The 25992-nt window shown below is 41.0% G+C and overlaps 1 protein-coding gene across 2 annotated transcripts in view; it reads right to left on the bottom strand.

The window, feature by feature from the left end:
- Positions 1 to 22374, bottom strand: part of LOC115154540 (androgen receptor) — a 57870-nt gene extending 35496 nt beyond the window's left edge. Inside the window, exons 1-2 of one of the 2 annotated variants that reach the window (XM_029700847.1) lie at positions 20168 to 22374; positions 9891 to 10042 (exon numbers count right to left, since the gene is read on the bottom strand). In XM_029700847.1, the coding sequence (XP_029556707.1) occupies positions 9891 to 10042; positions 20168 to 21594 (1579 nt within the window). In that variant the 5' untranslated portion in view covers positions 21595 to 22374. The remainder of the gene's footprint in view (positions 1 to 9890; positions 10043 to 20167) is intronic. The other variant, XM_029700848.1, reaches the window with a different exon arrangement.
- Positions 22375 to 25992: the final 3618 nt, after the last annotated feature.

The raw sequence follows: 25992 nt of genomic DNA, 5'->3' as shown, positions 1-25992 counted from the left end.
ATAACTGTAACGATGTAATTGAGAGAAAACCAGTGCTCATTGTGCAAATGTATTGATGTTTTCAATAATCATTTGGAGACTATATACTGAACAAAAATATGAATGCAACATGCAACTATTTCAAATAGTTAAGGTTCATATAAGGAAATCAGTCAATTGAAATGAATTTATTAGGCCCTAAGCTATGGATTTCACATGACTTGGAATACAGATATGCATCTGTTGGTCACAGATACTTTAAAAAAAATTAGGGGCAGGATCAGAAAATCTGGTATGACCACCAAATGGTGGTCAGTATCTGGTATGACCACCATTTGCCTCATGCAGCATGACACATTTTTGAAATATTTTTTTCCACCTTTATTTATCCAGGTAGGCCAAGTTCTCATTTACAACTGCGACCTGGCCAAGATAAAGAAAAGCAGTGCGACAAAAACAACAACACAAGTTACACATAAACAAACGTACAGTCAATGTCACGCCCTGACCTGAGAGAGCCTTTTTATGTCTCTATTTAGGTTTGGTCAGGGTGTGATTTGGGTGGGCATTCTATGTTCTATTTTCTATGTTTTGTATTTCTTTGTTTTGGCCTGGTATGGCTCTCAATCAGGGACAGCTGTACTTCGTTGTCGCTGATTGAGAGCCATACTTAGGTAGCCCTTTTTCCCACCTGTCCTTGTGGGTAGTTAATTTCTGTTTAGTCTTTTGTTATACCTGACAGAACTGTTTGGCTGTCATTTTCTTGTTTTGTTCAAAGTGTCTCGATTAAAATTAAATATGAGCACTCAACATGCTGCGCCTTGGTCTACTTCTTCAGACAGCCGTGACAGTCAATAACACAATAGAAAAATCTATGTACAGTGTGTGCAAATGTAGAAGAGTAGGCCATAGAGGCAAAATAAATAGGCCATAGAGGCAAAATAATTACAATTTAGCATTAACACTGGAGTGATAGATGTGCAGACGATGTGCAAGTAGAGATACTGGGGTGCAAAAGAGCAAGAGGATAAGTAACAATATGGGGATGAGGTAGTTGGGTGTGCTATTTACAGATTGGCTGTGTACAGGTTCACTGATCGGAAAGCTGCTCTGACAGCTGATGCTTAAAGTTAGAGAGAGAGATATAAGACTCTAGCTTCAGAGATTTTTGCAATTCGTTCCAGTCATTGGCAGCAGAGAACTGGAAGGAAAGGCGGCCAAAGGAAGTGTTGGCTTTGGGGATGACCAGTGAAATATACCTGCTGGAGCGCGTGCTATGGGTGGGTGTTGCTATGGTGACCAGTGAGCTGAGATAATCTCCTTCGCAGTTGATAAGGCTGTTGTACCACTCCTCCTCAATGCCTGTGCGAAGTTACTGGATATTGGCGGGAATTGGAACACGCTGTTGTACACATCAATCCAGAGCATCCCAAACATGCTCAATGTGCGACATGTCTGGTGAGTATGCAGGCCATGGACGAGCTGGGACATTTTCAGCTTCCAGGAATTGTGTATAGATCATTGTGACATGGGGCCGTGCATTATCATGCTGAAACATGAGGTGATGGTAGCGGATGAATGGGATGACAATGGGCCTCAAGATCTTGTCACAGTATCTCTGCGCATTCAAATTGCCATCGACAAATTGCCATCGTCGTGGTCTGCAACGCCACACACACACAACGCCATACACGTGGTCTGCGGTTGTGAGGCCGGTTGGACGTACAGCCATCTCTAAAACAACATTGGAGGAGGCTTATAGTAGAGAAATTAATATTTAATTATCTGGCAACAGCTCTGGTGGACATTCCTGCAGTCAGCATGCCAACTGCATACTGTGGCATTGTGTTGTGTTGTGTGACAAAACATTTTAGAGTGACCTTTTATTGTCCCCAGAACAAGGTGCCCCTGTGTAATGATTAGGGTTGCAAAGGGTCAGAAGCTTTTTTTTATTTTCTGAAATTTCTAATGGGGAAATTTGGGGGGGATTTTGCTTAAATTCATCAAAAAAGTTAGCTTATAACAGTGAACCTTTTTTGTGGGATACACATAAGGCAATTCTAGATCTTCAAATCAAATTTTATTTGTCACATACACATGGTTAGCAGATGTTAATGCGAGTGTAGCGAAATGCTTGTGCTTCTAGTTCCGACCATGCAGTAATATCTAACAAGTATTCTAACCTAACAATTTCACAACAACTACCTTATACATACAAGTGTAAAGGAATGAATAAGAATATGTACATAAAAAATATATGAATGAGCGATGGCCGAATGGCATAGGCAAGATGCAGTAGATGGTATAGAGTACAGTATATACATATGAGATGAGTAATGTAGGGTATGTAAACATTATATAAAGTGCCATTGTTTAAAGTGGCTAGTGATACATTTATTACATAATTTTATTATTAAAGTGGCTAGAGATGAGTCAGTATGTTGGCAGCAGCCACTCAATGTTAGTGATGGCTGTTTAACAGTCTGATGGCCTTGAGATAGAAGCTGTTTTTCAGTCTATCGGTCCCCGCTTTGATGCACCTGTACTGACCTTGCCTTCTGGATGATAGCGGGGTGAACAGGCAGTGGCTCGGGTGGTTGTTGTCCTTGATGATCTTTTTGGCCTTCCTGTGACATCGGGTGGTGTAGGTGTCCTGGAGGGCAGGTAGTTTGCCCCCGGTGATGCGTTGTGCAGACCTCACTACCCTCTGGAGAGCCTTACGGTTGTGGGCGGAGCAGTTGCCGTACCAGGCGGTGATACAGCCCGACAGGATGCTCTCGATTGTGCATCTGTAAAAGTTTGTGAGTGTTTTTGGTGAGAAGCCGAATTTCTTCAGCCTCCTGAGGTTGAAGAGGCGCCGCTGCGCCTTCTTCGCCACGCTGTCTGTGTGGGTGGACCATTTCAGTTTGTCCGTGATGTGTACGCCAAGGAACTTAAAACTTTCCACCTTCTCCACTACTGTCCCGTCGATGTGGATGGGTGCTGCTCCCTCTGCTGTTTCCTGCAGTCCACGATCATCTCCTTTGTTTTGTTGACATTGAGTGTGAGGTTATTTTCCTGACATCACATTCCGAGGGCCCTCACCTCCTCCCTGTAGGTCGTCTCGTCGTTGTTGGTAATCAAGCCTACCACTGTAGTGTCGTCTGCAAAGTTGATGATTGAGTTGGAGGCGTGCATGGCCACGCAGTCATGGGTGAACAGGGAGTACAGGAGAGGGCTGAGAACGCACCCTTGTGGGGCCCCAGTGTTGAGGATCAGCGGGGAGATGTTGTTACCTACCCTCACCACCTGGGGGCGGCCCGTCAGGAAGTCCAGGACCCAGTTGCACAGGGCGGGGTCGAGACCCAGGGTCTCAAGCTTAATGACGAGTTTGGAGAGTACTATGGTGTTAAATGCTGAGTTGTAGTCGATGAACAGCATTCTTACATAGGTATTCCTCTTGTCCAGATGGGATAGGGCAGTGTGCAGTGTGATTGCGATTGTGTCGTCTGTGGACCTATTGGGGCGGTAAGCAAATTGGAGTGGGTCTAGGGTGTCAGGTAGGGTGGAGGTGATATGGTCTTGACTAGTCTCTCAAAGCACTTCATGATGACGGAAGTGAGTGCTCCGAGGCGATAGTCATTTAGCTCAGTTACCTTCGCTTTCTTGGGAACAGGAACAATGGTGGCCCTCTTGAAGCATGTGGGAACAGCAGACTGGGATAAGGATTGATTGAATATGTCCATAAACACACCAGCCTGCTGGTCTGCGCATGCTCTGAGGACGCGACTGGGGATGCCGTCTGGGCCAGCAGCCTTGCGAGGGTTAACACGTTTAAATGTTTTACACACGTTGGCTGCAGTGAAGGAGATCCCGCAGGTTTTGGTAGCGGGCCATGTCAGTGGCACTGTGTTGTCCTCAAAGCGAGCAAGGAAGTTGTTTAGTTTGTCTGGGAGCAAGACATCATGGTCTACGACGGGGCTGGTTTTCCTTTTGTAGTCCATGATTGACTGTAGACCCTGCCACATACCTCTCGTGTCTGAGCCGTTGAATTGCAACTCTACTTTGTCTCTATACTTGTTTGATTGCCTTGCGGAGGGAATAGATACACTGTTTGTATTCGGTCATGTGTCCGGTCACCTTGCCCTGATTAAAAGCAGTGATTCTCACTTTCAGTTTTGCACGAATGCTGCCATCAATCCACGGTTTCTGGCTGGGGAATGTTTTATTAAACGCTGTGAGTACAACATCAATGATGCATTTGCTTATAAACTCGCTCACAGAATCAGCGCATTCATCAATTTTATTGTCCGACGCTATGCAGAACATATCCCAGTCCACGTGACCGAAGCAATCTTGAAGCGTGGAATCCGATTGGTCGGACCAGCATTGAACAGACCTGAGCACAGGCGCTTCCTGTTTTAGTTTCTGTCTATAGGCTGGGAGCAACAAAATGGAGTCGTGGTCAGCTTTTCCGAAAGGGCGGCGGGGGAGGGCTTTATATGCGTCGTGGAAGTTAGAATAACAATGATCCAGGGTTTTGCCACCACGGGTCACGCATTTGATATGCTGATAAAATTTAGGGAGCCTTGTTTTCAGATTAGCCTTGTTAAAATCCCCAGCAACAATAAATGCAGCCTCAGGGTATGTGGTTTCCAGTTTACATAGAGTCAAATGAAATTCCTTCAGGGCCGTCGATGTGTCTGCTTGGGGCGGGATATACACTACTGTGATTATGATCTAAGAGAATTCTCTTGGTAGATAATGCGGTCGGCATTTGATTGTAAGGAATTCTAGGTCAGGTGAACAAAAGGACTTGAGTTCCTGTATGTTGTTATGATCATACCACATCTCGTTAATCATAAGGCATACACCCCCGCCCTTCTTCTTACTAGAGAGATGTTTGTTTCTGTCGGCGCGATGCGTGAAGAAGCCAGGTGGCTGTACCGACTCTGATGACGTATCCCGAGTGAGCCATGTATCCGTGAAACAAAGAACGTTCCAATCTCTGATGTCTCTCTGGAAGGCAACCCTTTCTTGGATTTCATGTACCTTGTCAAGAGACTGGACATTGGCGAGTAGTATGCTCGGGAGCAGTGGGCGATGTGCATATTTTGGTTAAACTATCCCCAATTCAATGGAATTGCAACCCTCTGCATGCACAGTGCATTCTTCCATCACATGTGAAGTGCACTCTTCCATCACATGTACAGCCGATTCTCAAGATCTTGCACACTAATGAGATGCTATTGAGCCCACACTGTCTGAGCCAAGGACTACATGCTTTCTGGTAAGTTTTGATTACAATACTGGGTGGGGTGAATATATTTTATCTGACATACATTATTTTTTTGTTAACTAGTAAATAGTAGCCTACAGCAAAGTGGGTTTAAATAATTTCTAACTTGTTAACAATTTCTGCTAGTTAGTTTTTGCTACCATGTGGGTTTTAGCTTGCTTGAGCCTGCTAACTGAAGAGTGTTAATTCCCCTGTTTCCATACATGTTTAATTTTATAACATTTACCTAACAAAGGGTTGTTTAATCTAACTGCTTAACTATTTATCTGTATTTATGAATCAGACACCTTATCGATAGCAACAGCTCATGGTCCTCCTGGAATCAGAACTTTTTTTTACTCAATGGAGGAACGTAGTCAGAGAAATGCTGATGAATGTCTTGCTCGAGCTGTGTATGCAACTGGTTCACCTCTGATGCTCACAGGCAATATGTATTGGAAGAGATTTCTGAATGTTCTTCGCCCAGCATACACCCCTCCAACCAGACATGCTTTACAGTGGGGGAAAAAAGTATTTGATCCCCTGCTGATTTTGTACATTTGCCCACTGATAAAGAAATGATCAGTCTATAATTTTAATGGTAGGTTAATTTGAACAGTGAGAGACAGAATAACAACAAAAAAATCCAGAAAAGTGCATGTCAAAAATGTAATAAAATGATTTGCATTTTAATGAGGGAAATAAGTATTTGACCCCTCTGCAAAACATGACTTAGTACTTGGTGGCAAAACCCTTGTTGGCAATCACAGAGGTCAGACGTTTCTTGTAGTTGACCACCAGGTTTGCACACATCTCAGGAGGGATTTTGTCCCACTCCTCTTTGCAGATCTTCTCCAAGTCATTAAGGTTTTGAGGCTGACGTTTGGCAACTCGAACCTTCAGCTCCTTCCACAGATTTTCTATGGGATTAAGGTCTGGAGACTGGCTAGGCCACTCCAGGACCTTAATGTGCTTCTTCTTGAGCCACTCCTTTGTTGCCTTGGCCGTGTGTTTTGGGTAATTGTCATGCTGGAATACCCATCCACGACCCATTTTCAATGCCCTGGCTGAGGGAAGGAGGTTCTCACCCAAGATTTGATGGTACATGGCCCCGTCCATCGTCCCTTTGATGTGGTGAAGTTGTCCTGTCCCCTTAGCAGAAAAACACCCCCAAAGCATAATGTTTCCACCTCCATGTTTGACGGTGGAGATGGTGTTCTTGGGGTCATAGGCAGCATTCCTCCTCCTCCAAACACAGCAAGTTGAGTTGATGCCAAAGAGCTGCATTTTGGTCTCATCTGATCACAACACTTTCACCAGTTGTCCTCTGAATCATTCAGATGTTCATTGGCAAACTTCAGACAGGCATGTATATGTATTCTTGAGCAGGGGGACCTTGCGGGCACTGCAGGATTTCAGTCCTTCACAGCGTAGTGTGTTACCAATTGTTTTCTTGGTGACTATGGTCCCAGCTGCCTTGAGATCATTGACAAGATCCTCCCGTGTAGTTCTGGGCTGATTCCTCACCGTTCTCATGATCATTGCAACCCCACGAGGTGAGATCTTGCATGGAGCCCCAGGCCGAGGAAGATTGACAGTTCTTTTGTGTTTCTTCCATTTGCGAATAATCGTAACAAATGTTGTCACCTTCTCACCAAGCTGCTTGGCGATGGTCTTGTGGCCCATTCCAGCCTTGTGTAGGTCTACAATCTTGTCCCTGACATCCTTGGAGAGCTCTTTGGTCTTGGCCATGGTGGAGAGTTTGGAATCTGATTGATTGATTGCTTCGGTAGACAGGTGTCTTTTTTACAGGTAACAAGCTGCGGTTAGGAGCACTCCCTTTAAGAGTGTGCTCTAATCTCAGCTCGTTACCTGTATAAAAGACACCTGGGAGCCAGAAATCTTTCTGATTGAGAGGGGGTCAAATACTTATTTCCCTCATTAAAATGCAAATCAATTTTTCTGGATATTTTTGTTGTTATTCTGTCTCTCACTGTTCAAATAAACCTACCATTAAAATGATAGACTGATCCTTTCTTTATCAGTGGGCAATCGTACAAAATCAGCAGGGGATCAAATACTTTTTTCCCCCACTGTATCTACTCATTTGCTGGATGCAGAGTTCAACAGAGTTCAAGTGAAGGTCAAGCAAATCATAGAGAAAGCAGACTGTATTGCAATCATCTCTGATGGGTGGTTGAATGTTCGTGGGCAAGGAATAATTTACTACATCTCAACCCCTCAACCAGTATTCTACAAGAGCACAGACACAAGGGACAACAGACACACCAGTCTCTACATTGCAGATGAGCTGAAGGCAGTCATCAATGACCTTGGACAACAGACAGTATTTGCACTGATGACAGACAATGCTGCGAACATGAAGGCTGCTTGGTCTAAAGTGGAGGAGTCCTACTCTCACATCACACCCATTGGCTGTGCTGCTCATGCATTGAATCTGCTCCTCAAGGACATCATGGCACTGAAAACAATGGATACACTCTACAAGAGAGGCAAGGAAATGGTTAGGTATGTGAAGGGTCATCAAGTTATAGCAGAACTCTACCTCACCAAGCAAAGTGAGAAGAATAAGAGCACCACATTGAAGCTGCCCAGCAACACCCGTTGGGGTGGTGTTGTCATCATGTTTGACAGTCTCCTGGAGGGGAAGGAGTCTCTCCAAGAAATGGCCAAATCACAGTCTGCCGATATAGACAGCCCCATCAAGAGGATCCTCCTGGATGATGTATTTTGGGAGAGAGTGGTAAGCAGCCTGAAACTCCTGAAACCTATAGCAGTAGCTATTGCACGGATTGAGGGAGACAATGCCATCCTGTCTGATGTTCAGACTGCTTGCAAATGTAAGAGAAGAAATCCGTACTGCCCTGTCCACTTCTCTGTTGCTCCAAGCAGAGGAAACTGCAGTTCTAAAATACATCAAAAAGCATGAAGACTTCTGCCTGAAGCCCATACACGCCACAGCGTACATGTTGGACCCCAAGTATGCTGGCAAGAGCATCCTGTCTGGTGCAGAGATCAACAAGGCCTATGGTGTCATCACTACTGTGTCTCGTCACCTTGGCCTGGATGAGGGCAAGGTTCTTGGCAGTCTGGCGAAGTATAATTCCAAGCAAGGGCTTTGTGATGGAGATGCAATATGGCAGTCGGGCCAACATATCTCATCAGCCACCTGGTGGAAGGGACTTTGTGGATCGCTTTTTGAGCCTGACAACGAGCCATCCACAACAAGGTTGGAAAGTGACAGTGAAGATGAGATCTCAGAGTCTGATGTTCAAGAAGTGGACATTAAGGAGGTCCAGGGAGAAGACATGGAAGCCTGAGAGAAAGACAACCAAAACTTCAGTTTCTAGACTATCATTTTACAGATGTATGTTGAAAACGTTTTTGGGAGATGCGAGAGATCATTGGGGATCATTCAATATTCCCTTTCTTTTGTTGTTCAGTGAAATCATCCCATGTGAAGAATAAACTAATTTAATTAAAGTTCAATTCGTAATTAAATTGTTTTTTTATTCTATTGGAGCGATTTAATAATTTGCAATTATGTCTACTTATGATAAGGTAAAAGGTTTATGTTTCTGTCTCCATATGATATGGTAAATATATCCAATGCATAAAACATCTACATTTAAATGGTATTCATATTAATTTGCAAATATTTCCATTAATTCCCATATATTCCCACTGAAAGTTTCCACCTCTGAATATTCCCCAAAATGTGCAACCCTAGTAATGATCATGCTATTTAATCAGCTTCTTGATATGCCACACCTGTCAGATGGATGGATTATTTTGGCAATGGAGAAATGCTCACTAAAAGGGACCTAAACAAATTTGTGCACCAAATTTGAGAGAAATAAGCTTTTTGTGCATATGGAACATTTCTGGAATCTTTTACTTCAGCTCATGGAACATGGGACCAACACTTTACATGTTGCATTCATATTTTTGTTCAGTGTAATTTACATGTTGTCAACAATCTAAGCCAACCCTGTCTGTTTTGCCCCGCAGTTGCGCAAACGTCAGTTTTGTTGCTAAACAACCAACCCATTTATGCGCTGGGAGTTTCTGGTGATTGTTTTTTATTGATATGTGTCAGGTCTTGTTTTTTATTGATATGTGTCAGGTCTTGTAGAAACTATGTTAGGTGCGTGACTGTAATTGCATTTGAAGTGGGAAAAGTAGTATACCGATGTCAGGGCAGATATCTGTATATTCGATTAGCTGTGCCCATCCCTGCTCATAATCATGAGCTTTTCTCAGAAACAGGATTTCATATGTCATATGACTCACAGGTTGATTCACTGAAAAAATGTAATGACTTTCCATATGAGGATTTCCCAGATGGGAAGACTAGGATGAATGTAACTTCTGGCAATTTTGTAAAAAATGTACATAGATTGGTTTTGACCTATTCCAATAAACCATGTCAACACTATGGACCTTGGGTATTTTCCTTTGAAATACATAGAGATTAAGAACAATTTTTCTTATGGCATCATTATATCTAATACATTATTTCCAAAAAGCATGAGAGGTGGATCTGGTTTATGGATCCCATTTCCACCATTGATGCTCTGCTCTTTCTTCTGTGTGGAGAGGTGCAATGGCATATTACTTTATCAAGTCTTACCTTCTGCAGCTCTCTTGAAGAACACTTTGCAGCTGCCACAGGTTAGCGCTCCATAGTGGCAGCCAGATGCTTCATCTGCACAGATCAGACAGGTCCTCTGGGGCGGGAAGAAGAACTCCATGGGGAACATGTGGTCTCTGCCACCCTCAAACCTTTAGGAACATATTAAAGGCTTTTAGAAACATCACAAACAAACACACAAACAGTACAGAATTACTCAACAGCCTCATTCAATAAGCACGTGTTCCTATTGCCCTCTGCTTCTCTCTTTTGCCAGTACATACACTCTGATAAGCTGTTTCCTGACATTTTAACAGAAGTGACCATAACCCAATGCTTGAGACCTGTAATGTTTCCTTCAGGGGTGAAAGCATTGAGAATGGACTAATGGAATATTCAAATGAATCAAAACTACAATAGTGTAACAGCAGAGCTTGATTGTCATGATATGACAAATTGACAAGCACAGAACAATCGCTAACATTATGAAGGGCACGTCGCTTAAGCAAGTTGTTCTTTTGCTAAAAATAAACATGGTGACTGTACAAAACACATACATTCCATGACATACATTGACTAGGTGAATACAGGTGAAAGCTATGATCCCTTATTTATGTCACTTGTTAAATCCACTTCAATCAGTGTAGATGAAGGGGAGGAGACAGGTTAAAGAAAGATTTTAAGCCTTGAGACAATTGAGACATGGATTGTGTATGTGTGCCATTCAGAGGGTGAATGGGCAAAACAAAATATTTAAGCGTCTTTGAACTGGGTATGGTAGTAGGTGCCAAGCGCACAGGTTTGATTGATTCACACTCAACTTTCTCACGTGTATCAAGAATGGTCCACCACCCAAAGGACATCCAGCCAACTTGACACAACTGTGGGAAGCATTGGAGTCAACATGGGTCAGCATCCCTATGGAATGCTTCTGATACCTTGTAAAGTGGGGGGGGGGGGGGGGGGTGCACAACTCAATATTAAGAAAGTGTTCCTAATGTTTGGTATCTCAGTGTATACGCCACTGACACTTAACACCCCACACAAAAGCTGACACCCAATCTGGACCATGGTCCCTGATCAAAATTAAACGTGATTGCCTCTGGCTGGCATTCTATATGACTCCTCACATTGAGGCCTTATGTGCAATACTACTGCCATCAAGTGTATACCCTATTTGTGTGGTTCTTTAGAAATAGTGAAAAGTTCATTTGATTCACAGATCCAGATTATTTAAGCATTTTCACTTTTCTCCCTCAGATTCACAGTTTCTGAGTGAGATCCTCATCGGGTGAACCAGACTGGGTAAGAATTTATCTGATTTCTAATTAGAGCTGGGCAGAGGGTGTGATGACTTGAGAGTGTGGGAAAGGTGTGAACAGCAGTGCCAGGGCCAAGGGGGCAAGAGGGGTGCTCTACTGCAGCTGTTAGCACAGGAAGAGATTGGACAGTGTGTACAGACATAACTATACCTCAATGACGTGTAGCGTTAGGTGTCAAGGCTCTATGTAAAAAACACAAGGACAAATCTTATAACCAAGCAGCAAAACAGTCCTCTCTACAGTATCAGCAGTAGGCTAAATGCCCACTGGCTCTTCGGCAGAATCTAGGGCCAGAAAGGCCAGCTGTTAGAGAATAAAGCACAAAGCTCAGTTTCAGTGCCTTAATATGATGAGTATAATTCTGTTCTGGTGACCTGGTCTGATGTTACTGGGAGATTGAAGTATTTCAGTGTTTCCCATATATTCACTAAGCAGCAGCGCACCACCAACTATATATTTTTAAATAATATAATCTTTGAGAACTAGAACTCACCCAAATAAAAGCTAGAAACTAAGGGAGAATTGAACATTCTAAAAATAATGTATTTAAGAGTATTTTTGTCATGGCTGGATTACTGACGTGGCACACAGGGCACATGCCCAGGGGCCCTGATTGGGGTCCCGATTGTTTTTTTTATACTATTTGAGCATAAGAACATAGAATTAGCCACAGCAAAATGCATAGGATTGCATGAAATTAGCCACACACACCTCTTCGTGATCATTGACAAAACTAGGGGTAATACTGGTTAATTAATCCATAGATATTGAGAGTGACTGATCTGGTTAATCATAAATCAGTAATAAATGTAGGTACTTCAAATGTGTGATGAAATTATTAATGCAATCAATGCAAGGATATAAATGTTACTCTATGCTGCTCTTTTCCACTTTAGCTATAAACCTTTAAGGAAATAATTGGAATTGTTGGAAATCCAAAATGAGGATATGTGATGATGATAATACTTCTGAACCTTAATACGTTGATGGCATATCCTGTGGATGTCCACATGGCGTAAGAATATGAATGTAAACTGGGGCATGGCATGGCAAGGCAGGGGGGAAACGGAAACGATTAGAAAAGTGGAATTCCTTTCACCCAGACTGGTTCTGACAATTTTGACAACTCAGAAAAATCTCCACATATAAATTGTATTGTTAAAATCATTGAGGATAACAAACAAGAAACCAAACAAAAAGTCCAACTTTTATATTGTATTGTATTCCTTCAGAAATTACTGTTCACTCTGTCACAGACCTGCCATGTACCCACAGAATTCCACTGAATCAAAGCAGTATATTCTTGCAGATGTTCTTTGTACCCACCCCATCTAACCCAGACATCTAACATTTCCCCCGATTAAATGTAGCCTAGGTGAATGACTACTCAACATGAGCAAAATAAGCTATTCTGTATTTTATGTAAGCTTATTGGCTGGAGTAGAGGAAGGCTGATATGAAGAATGTAGCCCATAAGCCAATTGGAGCTACTGTAATAGCCATATGGTTTGTAAGTTCCAGATCTGATATAAATCTTGCATCATAACACTTAGACATTTCAGACTGTGGAATCCAGATAATACACTGTGGGTGGTGTGTGACTGACATATGAATTGTCATTAGCACGCTTAAGGTGCAATTTGGAGAGTAATTTAGAATCTCAGGTAAATTCGCCATGAGTGGATCGGATGGTTAGGTCATCAACACCATTAGGTCATCCAGCCCTTTGTTCTCAAAAAGAGCACATGTGCGCACATGCCCCCCGGCCCGCTTCATCTATATTGATTGAAGTGGATTTAACAGGTGACATAAATAAGGGATCATAGCTTCACCTGGACTCACCTGGTCAGTCTATGTCATGGAAAGAACAGGTGTTGTAGTTATTTTTCAATATAACTACAAACTCAAACCCTCACCCTGAAATGTTAAGTAAATATGGTCAATGTAATGTGGTGGTAACCATTTGTATTGTTATTTTAAACCTGAAACATACAGTGTAAAGAACTATACTGCCTGTGTGATATTGGGTGGAAACACGGTTGGCTGCTATAATGTGGAAAATGTAGAACAACTTCATCTTTATTAATAGTGAAAAATATACAAATAGGCATGGTGATGACAGCTTAAGGTAAGTAGCAGCCCAAAAATACAAGTGTTAGGTGCCAGTGACTGCTGAGTAAGGCAAAAATCTATTTTCACACCAAACAGAGCATAATTTCTGCAACAGAAATGGACAACTTAATTGACCCTTTGCCTAACAAGCCTTTTTGAGGTCTATCTTGTTTTTCAACACTTCCATGTTCTTATTTACTCACTGTACTGACCTTTTTGGAACTACAGTATATATTCTCAATTGAGAATATACATTATATATATTATTACTGGCCAATTTGAACATTTACAGGGCCTATAGAAAGTCTATATCTTTAACTTTTTTCACATTTTGTTGTGTTACAAAGTGGGATTGAAATAGATTTAATTGTAATTTTTGTCATTGATCCACACAAAATACTCCATAATGTCAAAGTGAAACAAAATATATACAAATTAAATAACTACCATATAGTCGCTGCATAAGTATTCATCCCCTTTGTTGAGGCAAGCCTAAAAGATTTCAGAAGTCAAATTTGGCTTAACAAAGGATATTTTGTTATATATAAAGTTATATTGAATGACTGCCCCTTCCTCTGTTCCACATACTGTACATAAAATATCTGTAAGGTCCCTCAGTCAAGTATTGAATTTCAAGCACAGATTCAACTAAAAAGACCAAGGAACTTTTTAAAGCCTCATAAAGAAGGACAGTGATTGGTAGATGGGTAAAAATAACAAATCAGACATTGAATATCTCTTTAAGCATGGTCAAGTAAAACATGATGCTGTGGATGATGTATATGGATGGACGATGTATCAAACCACCCAGACACATCAGAGATGCAGTCTTCCTTCTGAACTGAGCTAAAGGACAGGACGGAGACTGCTTAGGGATGTCACCATGAGGCCATAGGTGATTTTAAAACAGCGACAGAGTTCAATGGCTGTGATGGGTGGATCAACAACATTGTCGTGACTCCACAATAATGGCCTAAATGACAGAGTGAAAAGAAGAATACAAATATGCAGAATAAAAAAATTCCAAAACATGCAACAAGGCACTAAACTAATATTGCAACAAACAAAAAACACGGCAAAGAAATACACTTTTTGGCTTAAATGCAAAGCCTTATGTTTGGGGCAAATCAAACACAACACCTCACTGAGTAAGTCCCTCCTTATTTTCAGCATGGTGGTGGCTCCATCATGGTAATGGTATGCTTGACATCTGCAAAGACTGAGGAGTTTTTCAGGATGAAAAGAAACGGACTGGAGCTAAGTACTGGCAAAATGCTAGAGGAATCCTAACCTGATTCAGTCCGCTTTACACCAGACACTGGGAGAGGAATTCCTCTTTCAGCAGGATCAAACAGGAATTTCTGCAGGAGCTGATTGTGGACTATAGGGAAAGGAAGGCCGAACAGGCCCCAATTAACATCTACGGCGTTGAAGTGGAGCGGGTGGAGAGTTTCAAGTTCCTTGGTGTCCACATCACCAACAAACTATCATGGTCCAAACACACCAAGACAGTTGTGAAGAGGGCACGACAACACCTTTCCCCCCTCAGGAGACTGAAAAGACTTGGCATGAGTCCCCAGATCCTCAAAAAGTTCTACAGCTGCACCGTTGAGAGCATCCTGACTGGTTGCATCACTGCCTGGTATGGCAACTGCTCGGCATCTGACCGTAAGGCGCTATAAAGGGTAATGCGTACGGCCCAATACATCACTGGGGCCAAGCTTCCTGACATCCAGGACCTATATACTAGGCGGTGTCAGAGGAAGGCCCAAAAATTGGCAAAGACTCCAGTCACCAAAGTCATAGACTGACGCCGAAGCCATAAGACTGCAGAACAATTATTCAAAATGGCCAACCGGATGGCCAACCGAACCGAAAGTTTGATTTGATTTGATAATAACCTACAACACAAAGCCAAATCGACACTGGAGTTGCTTACCAAGAAGAGAGTGAATGTTCCTGAGTGGCCAAGTTACAGTTTAGACTTAAATCTGCTTGAAAATATATTGCAAGATTTGTAAATTGCAGTCTAGTCATTATCCCCAAAACCCTGACAGAGCATGAAAAATTGGGAAAAGAATAATAGCAAATATTGCACAATACGGGTATGCAAAGCTCTAATGAGACTTAATGATGAAGACTCAAAGCTGTAATCAAGGTATATTAGTGTTTATTTTTTAATTAATCTTAAACAAATTTTTGTACGTTTCTTCCACTTTGACATTAGTATATTTTGTGTAGAATGTTGACAAAAAAATGACAATTAAATCAATTTTAATCCTACTTTGTAACAAAATGGGAAGAAATCCAAGAGCGGTGTAGACTTTTATAGGCACTGTACCCTCTAGTACACTGTAACATCTATGTAACATGGTAGGGTGAAACACTATTTGACCAAAAGTATGTGGACACCTGCTCGTGGAACATCTCATTTCAAAATGATGGGCATTAATAAGGAGTTGGTCGCCCCTTTGCTGCTATAACAGCCTCCACTCTTCTGGGAAGGCTTTCTACTAGATGTTGGAACATTACTGAGGGGACTTGATTTAGCCACAAGAGCATTAGTGAGGTCGGGGCACTGATGTTTGGCGATTAGGCCTGGCTCACAGTCGACATTCCAATTCATCCCAAAGGTGTTCGATGGGGTTGAGGTCAGGGTTCTTTGCAGGCCAGTCAAGTTCTTCCACACCGATCTCGACAAATCATTTCTGTATGGACCTCGCTTTGTGCACGGGGGCATTGTCATGCTGAAACAGGAAAGGGCCTTCCCCAAACTGTTGCCACAAAGTTGGAAGCACAGAATCGTCTAGAATGTCATTGTATGCTGTAGCATTAAGATTTCCCTTCACTGGAATTAAGGGGTCTAGCCCGAACCATGAAAAACAGCCCCAGACCATTATTCCTCCTCCACCAAACTTTACAGTTGGCACTACGCATTGGGGCAGGTAGCGTTCTCCTGGCATCCGCCAAACACAGATTCGGACTGCCAGATGGTGAAGTGTGATTCATCACTTCAGAGAACATGTTTCCACTGCTCCAGGGAGCTTTACGCCACTCTAGCCGATGCTTGGCATTGCGCGTGGTGATCTTAGGCTTGTGTGCGACTGCTCGGCAATGGAAACCCATTAAATGAGGCTCCCGACGAACAGTTCTTGTGCTGACCGTGCTTCCAGAGGCAGTTTGTAGCTCGTCAGTGAGTGCTGCAACTGAGGACAGACGTTTTTTTTTACGCGCTACGCGCTTCAGCACTCGGCGGTCCCATTCTGTGAGTTTGTGTGGACTACCACTTTGCGGCTGAGCCGTTGTTGCTCCTAGACGTTTCCACTTCACAATAACAGCTTTTACATTTGACCGGAGCAGACCTAGCAGGGCAGAAACTTGACAAACTGACTTGTTGGAAAGGTCGCATCCTATGACAATGACAAGTTGAAAGTCACTGAGCTCTTCAGTAAGGCCATTCTACTGCCAATGTTTGTCTATGGAGATTGCATGGCCATGTGCCTGATTTTATACACCTGTCAGCAACGGGTGTGGTTGAAATAGCTGAATCCACTAATTTGAAGGGGTGGTCCACATACTTGTAAATATAGTGTAGTTCCAGTCTATTAAAAGAATATATACCCTTGGATCATACAGTACATTGCTTATAAAATCATCCAACCGAGGAAGCTATTACAATGGGGAAAGGGGGATACCAAATCAGTTGCGCAACTGAATGCATTCAACCGAAATGTGTCTTCTGCATTTAACCTAACCCCTCTGACTCAGAGAGGTGCGAAGGGCTGCCTTAATCGACATCATTGGCGCCCGGGCAGCAGTTGTTGTTGGGGGTTAACTGCCTCGCTCATGGACAGAATGACAGATTTTTACATCTTCCCGGCCTGGTGATTCAAACCAGCGCGCATTCGGTTACTGGCCCAACGCTCTTAACCGCTAGGCTACCTGCCGCCCGCACACAAGAACATCATGTGTAATTGAAAATACATGGCCTGGTTGTACCTTCACAGTAATAAGCTGGCTATATTTCTAGGAACGTATACACACAATGTACACCAGAAGGGGGGGGGTTACTGTTTATATGGACAAAAATACCACTCTTAAAAGCACTCAATGTGATGTATTAGGTCTATGTTTGGTTGAATTGTAGTTACTGATGTTATACTGCAGCTCAGAACAATGTACGTGTCAATGGCACACTGTGAAGCATTTTCTGACAGAGACAATACTATTTTGTCTATGGGGGGTAATTCAATAAACAATGAAATTCACATGGGAACTCAAGCTAGGGATGAGTTATAATGGGCCTATTAGACCATGTTAAAACGTATACAGATGAGCTCTCCAAGAAAGACAAAGGGATTCTAAAATAAGGCCATGTGTATGAATAATGTTGGGCTGCTGTCAAGCGGACAGTAAAGTACATCGCCATAGTTACCTTATATAGAACTATCTCTATCTCATGTCATTAATCAAATTAGTCCTAAACGTACATATTTCTGACAATGTGGAAATGAGGAATACACGCAAACCTGCAAATCTGATGCTATTGCTACCCATTACAATACATGCAATTGTTTGATTATAATTTCAATACCACTTCAATATCTTAGAAACATCTTGTAAATGCAAATAGCAAATTAGAAAACTACAGGGCAAATTAATCAACAAGTAAGGGCACCAAAGATGCACTATTATCTTGAAATGGAGAAATAATTCTCCCTTTAACAGATATTATAGAGATGCTTCTTTGTCTTCTGGTTGAACATAATTGCTGTACTGCTGAGTTTGAAGTTGCAGACAGAGACATGTCTCTCAACCCACATCTAAAAATGATGTCTTAATATCTTCATGATAATTTATCAGGCTTAAAAATGGTACATACAATTAGTATTTTACTTTAACAAGCTTTACAGAAGGAATGAATGTGTCCAACTGTATTATTATGTGATTACTGTATATTGTGTAATCACATTTGAACTGCAAATCAGTCTGATTTTGAGAAAGATTTCTCACAGGGCAGGAAAGAAGAAATTTGTTTTAGATATTTCCTGAATTTAAATTAATAGAGGCCCACGTCTCATATGATCATGTTAGTAAACAGTTTATACTGTAAACATGATTTTATAGCATTTCTTGTTCTGAATATATGGGAGTTGAGAACATTGGTAGCTATTTTTGGAGTGAAATAAAAAACATTGTGACTGGAGCGATAACAGATTCTCCCTCCATTCAGTGTTAGGGTATGTGGTGTCTTGTGTGTAAGATAAGAACGTCTGTTCATTGAATTGTTACTGACCCTTAGAAGTCAATCTTCCCAGAGCATCTAGTCTGTATATAATGTCTTCCTCTTACTACATCATAAGTTCTTGAAACATTACAGTTTCCCTTTAAAGTTGAGATTGATTTGACTACCTCTCTGGGCAAATTTCTGAGCACATACAGTACTGTTGAATGAAAATTATTACACTATACAGTTACAGCTCTCATTTAGCAACCTTTCCTCAGAAATAAAGAGCAGGAAGTTAAATGAGTGTCAACCTCCAGGTGAGAGCAACATGAATGTTTAGCAACATTTGCTCAGATATTTGCTAAAGAATTGGCTCAGAAAGGAAGTAAAATTTCTGTTTTCTGGTAATTTCAGATTCCTGCTTCTCAAACTTAAACAATATGTAAAACCAGATATTGAATAGTAAACATTGGGATTCTAGTATTGTGCAATGATCCTGATCACGGAACTTCAGACCATGCTTGGTCCAATAAGGGCTCTCTTTCACGTCATTTTATCATCCTACTACAACTACACCAAGCATCAAACCACTGTGAGTAAAACATTAAGACAACTAACATTTGCTCAAGGACTGTACTCAGTGTAATATAGACACTACAAATGCAATGCTTGCTTTGCAGAGATTTTGCATGATATTAGTTGCACATTCTACATGCAGGTTGACCAAATTTATGTTGGAAACAGTTCATTTTCAAAGTAGCCTAACAAATGTATTATTTTACTGTTGAGAATTGTTCCATGGATCTGTACACAACAAATACTTAAATCATGTGGCTTGTGGCTTTGTGTCCAATTAAATCAGAGGGAAAAGATATACACACAACATCATTTACGTAAGTTCTTATGAAGCCTAGAACATCCTGTTTCAAAAAGCAAAACAGACAAGCACTCTGGGCATACACTATTCAAAGCTTATAACTATAGATGCTCAAAGTAGGCTACAAAGTAGGCTGATAACATCTTTATTTGCTGTAATGACAATGAGCAAGTGCCTAACAAATCACCTTGTTTGCCTTGTCTACAAAGTCCCTGAGAGAAAGACATGTGCATCAATGGGAAACCCCAAAGCTGACTGGAGTGTGATCATGAAGATATGGAGATGAAACTTTGCAATTCCTCTATGTTTAAAAAATCTGAACTGGTAAAATGTGGTGTTTTTCCTGTTCCTTCATCACCATTCACAGCTATCGTTTTCAGGATCAATAGTGGTCTAACTCATGCAGAAGTCATTGTTACTACTGATGTTGTACATTCATGAAGATAATACAATACAGCACTATATCATTTGCAATATAACCATTTGACAATGGGGTCGTTGATTTTGTTTTTGATCAAATACATCATAAATATAACAGTAGTCTACTATAGAGTAAGTACATTGTGATAGTCTGTTGGAAGAGGGAATGAAGAATTATGCAGCCCATAACATTGTAAAACGTGACAGGTGAAAGATTGCTTTGTTACACTGCATTTAAACATGTAGGTTAATTACCCCTTAATAAGGGCACTGTAATGTAAAGTGTCTGTGAATTTGTGAGTTTTAATAACCTTCTTACCTGGCATCTGTGTAAGAGACATCCAGCCAGTCACCGACCTCATTCTTTAAGTACGGGGAGTTGGGATAGGGCATCCTCCCTAGCATCCCGCCCGGGTACCACTGCTCAGAAGTTGGCCGCTCTCTGCGCACCAGACCACCACCCCGCTCATATTCATAAGGGTTACAAATGAACGAGGAGTCTGGTCCCGCACTGTATGGATTCATACCCTGCCTCGGTCCATATTGTGTGTTGTCATTGTCATTATACCTGTTGTACTGATAGCCCCATGATGTTCCGGCAGGTTCATTACTAATGGCCTCATATTTTATCTTGACACTGTACTGTTGTTGTAAGTAGTCAGCATATTTGTCCTCCATTGTTTCTCCAGTTTCACAGACATGTGCTGGGATGACATGAGACGAGATTCTGTCTGGGTCAGTTTGACTGAAGTGTGCCAAGTGTGCTGGCAACAGTGGGTCAAAATGACAAGATGCAGAGCGTGCTCTTGTATTCAGAGAATTATCTGTTTCTTTTGAAGTCGGGTCATCACTCTTTTCATTCAGTATAAATTCCTGTTCATCTGTGGATGGATGTCTGGAGCTAAGGTGCTCCATTGTCGCCACTTCTTCTGTAAGGTCATTTGCTGGGGAACTTTTAAACATCTCAACTCGTTTATCACTTTGTAGCGGCCTGGCATTGCGCTCACTTGGACATTTGTATTCTGTAATGGAGACGTTTTCTTCAGCTCCAGAACAATTCAATAGAGGCACCTGAAACAAATAGTTGCCTTGACTTTGGTCATTTGCACTGGATGGTGCGTAATTAGGTCCCAGGTCATTCATCTCATTCAAGTCCATGGTCAATCCCAGCGACACAGAGACAGCGTTGCAGAGCTCCCTCGCCGTTTCTGATATGGTGGTGCAGGCAGAATTGGAACAACTGTTCGCCACACGGGCGTAACTGTTAGGACTTAACACCACTCCGTGATGGGGCACAGCTGGTTGACAGCACTGTTGTTTAGTGTTGCAGGCTAACGGTCCAGAGCGACAGGATCCGTATCCATTCGCGTTTGGATAGTCTGATTCGTTCACAGATGAAACCCCGGTTTTGTTTCCTGTTGAGCTTTTGGCAAAATGGATACGACTTGCATCCGATTCGAGTGTTCTGGAAAAACTAATGCTGTCATCTTCCCTCACTTCAATGTCAGAATTGCGAGCCGTCCCTGACGATATTTCTTTTCGGGGTGATTGCCGGTTAGTTTGGCGCATCTCCCAGGGGTGTTTATTCTGCATGAAACTGTACGAACTAGAAAAGTCCAAGGTTTCGGTGACAGGAGTGTTACTAGGCAGTGTAGCTTTCACGTTGTGTAAAACGTTTTGGAAAGGTCCGCGAAAAACTATGTTTGGGGAGTCACAAACTCCTCCTAATCCAACTGGAATCTCCATAGTCCAAAAAACGGCGTTTACGCTGATAGGCCGTCAGAGTTGAACAAATGTTTAAGAAAACGGAATTTATCAAGTAGGCCACATTAATAAGAATTTAAAGTCATAGCCCTATTCCAGTTAACAAAACAATGAGACAAGAATAAGACTGAGCCTAAAAAATAGGAGGATTGCCCTATTGCGTAATTTAACTGTTTTTTGTCAGAAGTTTGTAGCCTAAACCAGACATTATTTACCCAATTTATATAAAAACGTTTATGAAAACGAATATGTCGTTATTTCATAAATGAAACATTAGATTAACATTTTGCTCACGGATCCATACATTTTGACCTATAGCCAGCAGAAATATCCTCCATGACAGATTTGCGCTCACCATCCATGAAGGCGAAAATGAAACTGCCTGAAGTGATGAGTTCTGTCGATGAGTTCTATCGTGTTTTTTCTTCCTCTTGAGAGAGTGTGCAATGATAAAAAATTGTCTGTGTCCAATATGGCAAATGCGTTTCCGGAGAGAAGCGATGCCTGTTTCACCTATGAAACTCCGCTTGTTGGCCTATGCTAACGTTTAATATTAATTTAAAGTGTATAGCCTACAAACGAGTGAAGCACCTACAAAAGTCATCAAACAACTGAACACCCCGATAGAACAGTTGAATGCTTGGTTTTAAGAATGTTTGGTTTGCTGCAAGTTTGTGTATGGACGAAGTTCGCTTCCAAAGTCCTTGAGTTCCTTTTTGCCGTCAGACTGTGAGTTTGGCAACATTCCCTAGTGACGAAATAATACATTCCTTGGATTAAGGCCAGTAGGCATACATAAAGTCATTCAAAATATATCGATAGGAGTAGGCTAGACAGTCAATGTGAATATTAAATATGAAAATCATGCAATTACTTACTTAGATAAGGTTGAAATTGGGACCAACCCACAGTAGCCTATAATAAAAAGGTTAGATAGAGTTGGCTGAGTCAGTGTAGTGGACATGCAGTGGCAGAGCACAGGTCTAATTTTGCCATTATGCATGATGATACATCACTGCTCATCATGCAATGCTTGTAGCTACTAAAAATACATGGCGTTTACAACTGCCACCACCACAGGCTTACATCGCTGACACAGTTATCCAAAACAACTTTCAACCACTCTCCTTAGGCAGTAGCAGGTGAAGTCTCACTCACAAGAGCAACAAGAGCAATAGCATTAGTGCCACCTGGGATAAGAATCCATCCAACTGGAACATAACTGGTCCAACATGCTCCCTCAAAAAGTTTTTCCTAAATGCAGAGTGCATGGGCCAATATATGTCTTTCCTAAAACATAGATTGTTGTATAACAAAACATTTAATAATTCCTTATCAAACATCATAATGGTTTACCTATATGAACACCCTTTGATTATGTAATGTAATAACTACGTAAATTTCATCTAACTATAAAAAAACACATGTAAAGAGAAAATGAGCACACACACAACAAATATTAAAATAACATTCTTGCACAGGTTCATTTCATTGATAGTGTAGGCCTAATAGATACAACATTCAGCACCTCGGGGCAAGAGAGGATGGTTTGGGAGTAAATACTTCTATTACGCCCATAGAACACAAATAATGATATACCACATTAGTCCATGGGCCAGCAGAAATATTTGGCCACTTTGTGATTACAAAGGTTTGATGGTATTAAATTATTCCCCACAAGCTCTTGATTAAATATGATGTATGATAGCCACTCCAAAAGAGTAGCATTTTTTGTTTTTCACACTTTTATATATATTGTTGTATGGGAGTCTATGCAATAGAATGTTCGCAGGCTGATAAAGGAATGTTGAGACAAGTTGGAATGTTCACATGCTCATTGAAAATGACTGTATCAAACAACAATGGAACATTCTATTGGGTGGACCTCATGTTAAAAACCATGGGATTTGGTTATTTTTTTGCCTTCAGATCTAATTATTTATCTAAACTGACTCATCATTGAAACAACAATGTTACAAATAGCAGAACTACATATGTGTTTTACGGAAATTGGTCATACTTGTAAATAATACAAGTCGAAGAGAATCCAAATCTGGTAGCATATTGGTTTGATAGGTCCCACCTGTAATAGTCTGTTCTATAGCAATACTCAGCATGCTAAGAGGAAAGGTGTGCTCTGTCATTTGTTGAGTTGTCCAAGCAATTTAACACAAAGATTTAAGTAAACACAAATTATCTCTAAAAAGGAATATTGGTGATTATAATCTCTTCTGTCCCTGACCATCATGATTTTAAAATGATTATTTAATTCAATATATTTTGTAGCCATTAGTTCAGTGGTTGGTTGACAAATGTAATACAAATGATGCAATTGGTGGCTAGAAAAAAATCCTGCCTTTTAGCAATTGGACTATTTCTTATGCCCTCGACAACTGTCAGCAGCCACTAACCAATACATGCAGTTCCTTAAGAAAGTATACACAACCCTTTACTTTTTCAAAATATTTTTGTTTTACAAAGTGGGATTAAAATTGATTTAATTGTAATTTTTTTCAACGATATACACAAAATACGCTCTAATGTCATAGTGGAAGAAAAATTATAACATATGTAAAAAAATATATATATAATCTACTAAAACACTAATATATCTTTATTAGACAAGTATTCAGACCCCCGAGTGAATACATGTTAGAATCACCTTTGGCAGCGATTACAGCTGTGAGTCTTTCTGGCTACGTCTCTAAGAGCTTTGCAAACCTGAATTGTAAAATATTTGCACGTTATTATTTTTATTATTATTATTACAATATTATTATTTATAATATTATTATTATTGTAAACAGGATGCAGGTTTTGGAATATTTGTATTCTGAACAGGCTTCCTTCTTTTCACTCTGTCAATTAGGTTAGTATTGTGGAGTAACAACAATGTTGTTGATCCATCCTTCGTTTTCTCCTATCACAGCCATTAAACTCTGTAACTGTTTTAAAATCCCCATTGGCCTCATGGTGAAATCTCTGAGCGGTTTCCTTCCTCTCCGGCAACTGCGTTAGGAAGGACGCCTGTATCTTTGTAGTGACTGGGTGACTTTGTAGTGACTGGGTGACCATCCAAAGCATGATTAATAACTTCACCATGCTCAAAGGGATATTCAATGTGTGCTTTTTTTATTTTATCCATCTACAAATAGGTGCCCTTCTTTGCGAGGCATTGGAAAACCTCCCTGGTCTTTGTGGTTGAATCTGTGTTTGAAATTCACTGCTCGACTGGGAGACCTTACAGATAATTGTATGTGTGGGATACAGAGATGAAGTATGATAATTCAAAAATCATGTTAAACACTATTGTTGCACACAGTAAGTCTATGCAAGTTATTATGTGACTTGTTAAGCACATTTTTACTTCTAAACTTATTTAGGCTTGCCATAACAAAGGGGTTGAATACTTATTGACATTTCAGTTTTACATTTTTAATTCATTTGTAAACATTTCGAAAAACATAATTCCACTTTGACATTCTGGGGTATTGTGTGTAGACCAGTGACAAACAATCTAATTTTTATCCATTTTAAAGTCAGGCTGTAACACAACAAAATGTGGAAACATTCAAGGGGTGTGAATACTTTCTGAAGCCACCATATTCAGTAGGCCCTACAGTGCATTCGTAAAGGATTCAGACCCCTTGACTTTTTACACATTTTGTTACTGTCACGTCCTGACCAATATAAATTGTTATTTTCTATAGTAGAGTGGTCAGGGCGTGACAGGGGGTGCTTTTGTTTTTGTTCTATTTCTATGTTGTAGTTGTAGTTTGTCTTTTTCTAGGTTGGGGTTTATTGGGTTGACCTTCAATTGGAGGCAGCTGGTCCTCGTTGCCTCTAATTGGAGGTCATATTTAGTAGAGGTGTTTCTGCATGTTGTTTGTGGGTGATTATCCTTTGAGTAGTGTGTTTATTCCCTCTCTGTGTCACGGTTTGTTGTTTTGGTATTTCAAGTTTTCTGTATTTGCATTACGTTTCACGAATATAATAAATATGTGGAACACAAACGCTGCATCTTGGTCCGCTCCTTATAACAACCGTGACAGTTACGTTACAGCCTTATTCTAAAATTGATTTTTTTTTATTCTCATAAATCAACACACAATACCCCATAATGACAAAAAAAAAGAAATATTACATTTACATAAGTATTCAGACCCTTTACTCAGTACTTTGTTGAACACCTTTGGCAATGATTACAGCCTCGAGCCTTCTTGGGTATGACGCTACAAGCTTGGCACACCTGTACTCTGCAGATCCTCTCAAACTCTGTCAGGTTGACAGGGGAGCGTTGCTGCACAGTTATTTTAACATCTCTCCAGAGATGTTAGATCGGTTTCAAGTCCGTGCTCTGGCTGGGCCACTCAAGGACAT

Source organism: Salmo trutta, chromosome 19 (genome assembly GCF_901001165.1).
Source record: "Salmo trutta chromosome 19, fSalTru1.1, whole genome shotgun sequence".
In the NCBI taxonomy this organism is placed as follows: domain Eukaryota; kingdom Metazoa; phylum Chordata; class Actinopteri; order Salmoniformes; family Salmonidae; genus Salmo; species Salmo trutta.
Note: the sequence above shows the minus strand (reverse complement) of the source record. Positions and strands in the feature narration are given on the sequence as shown.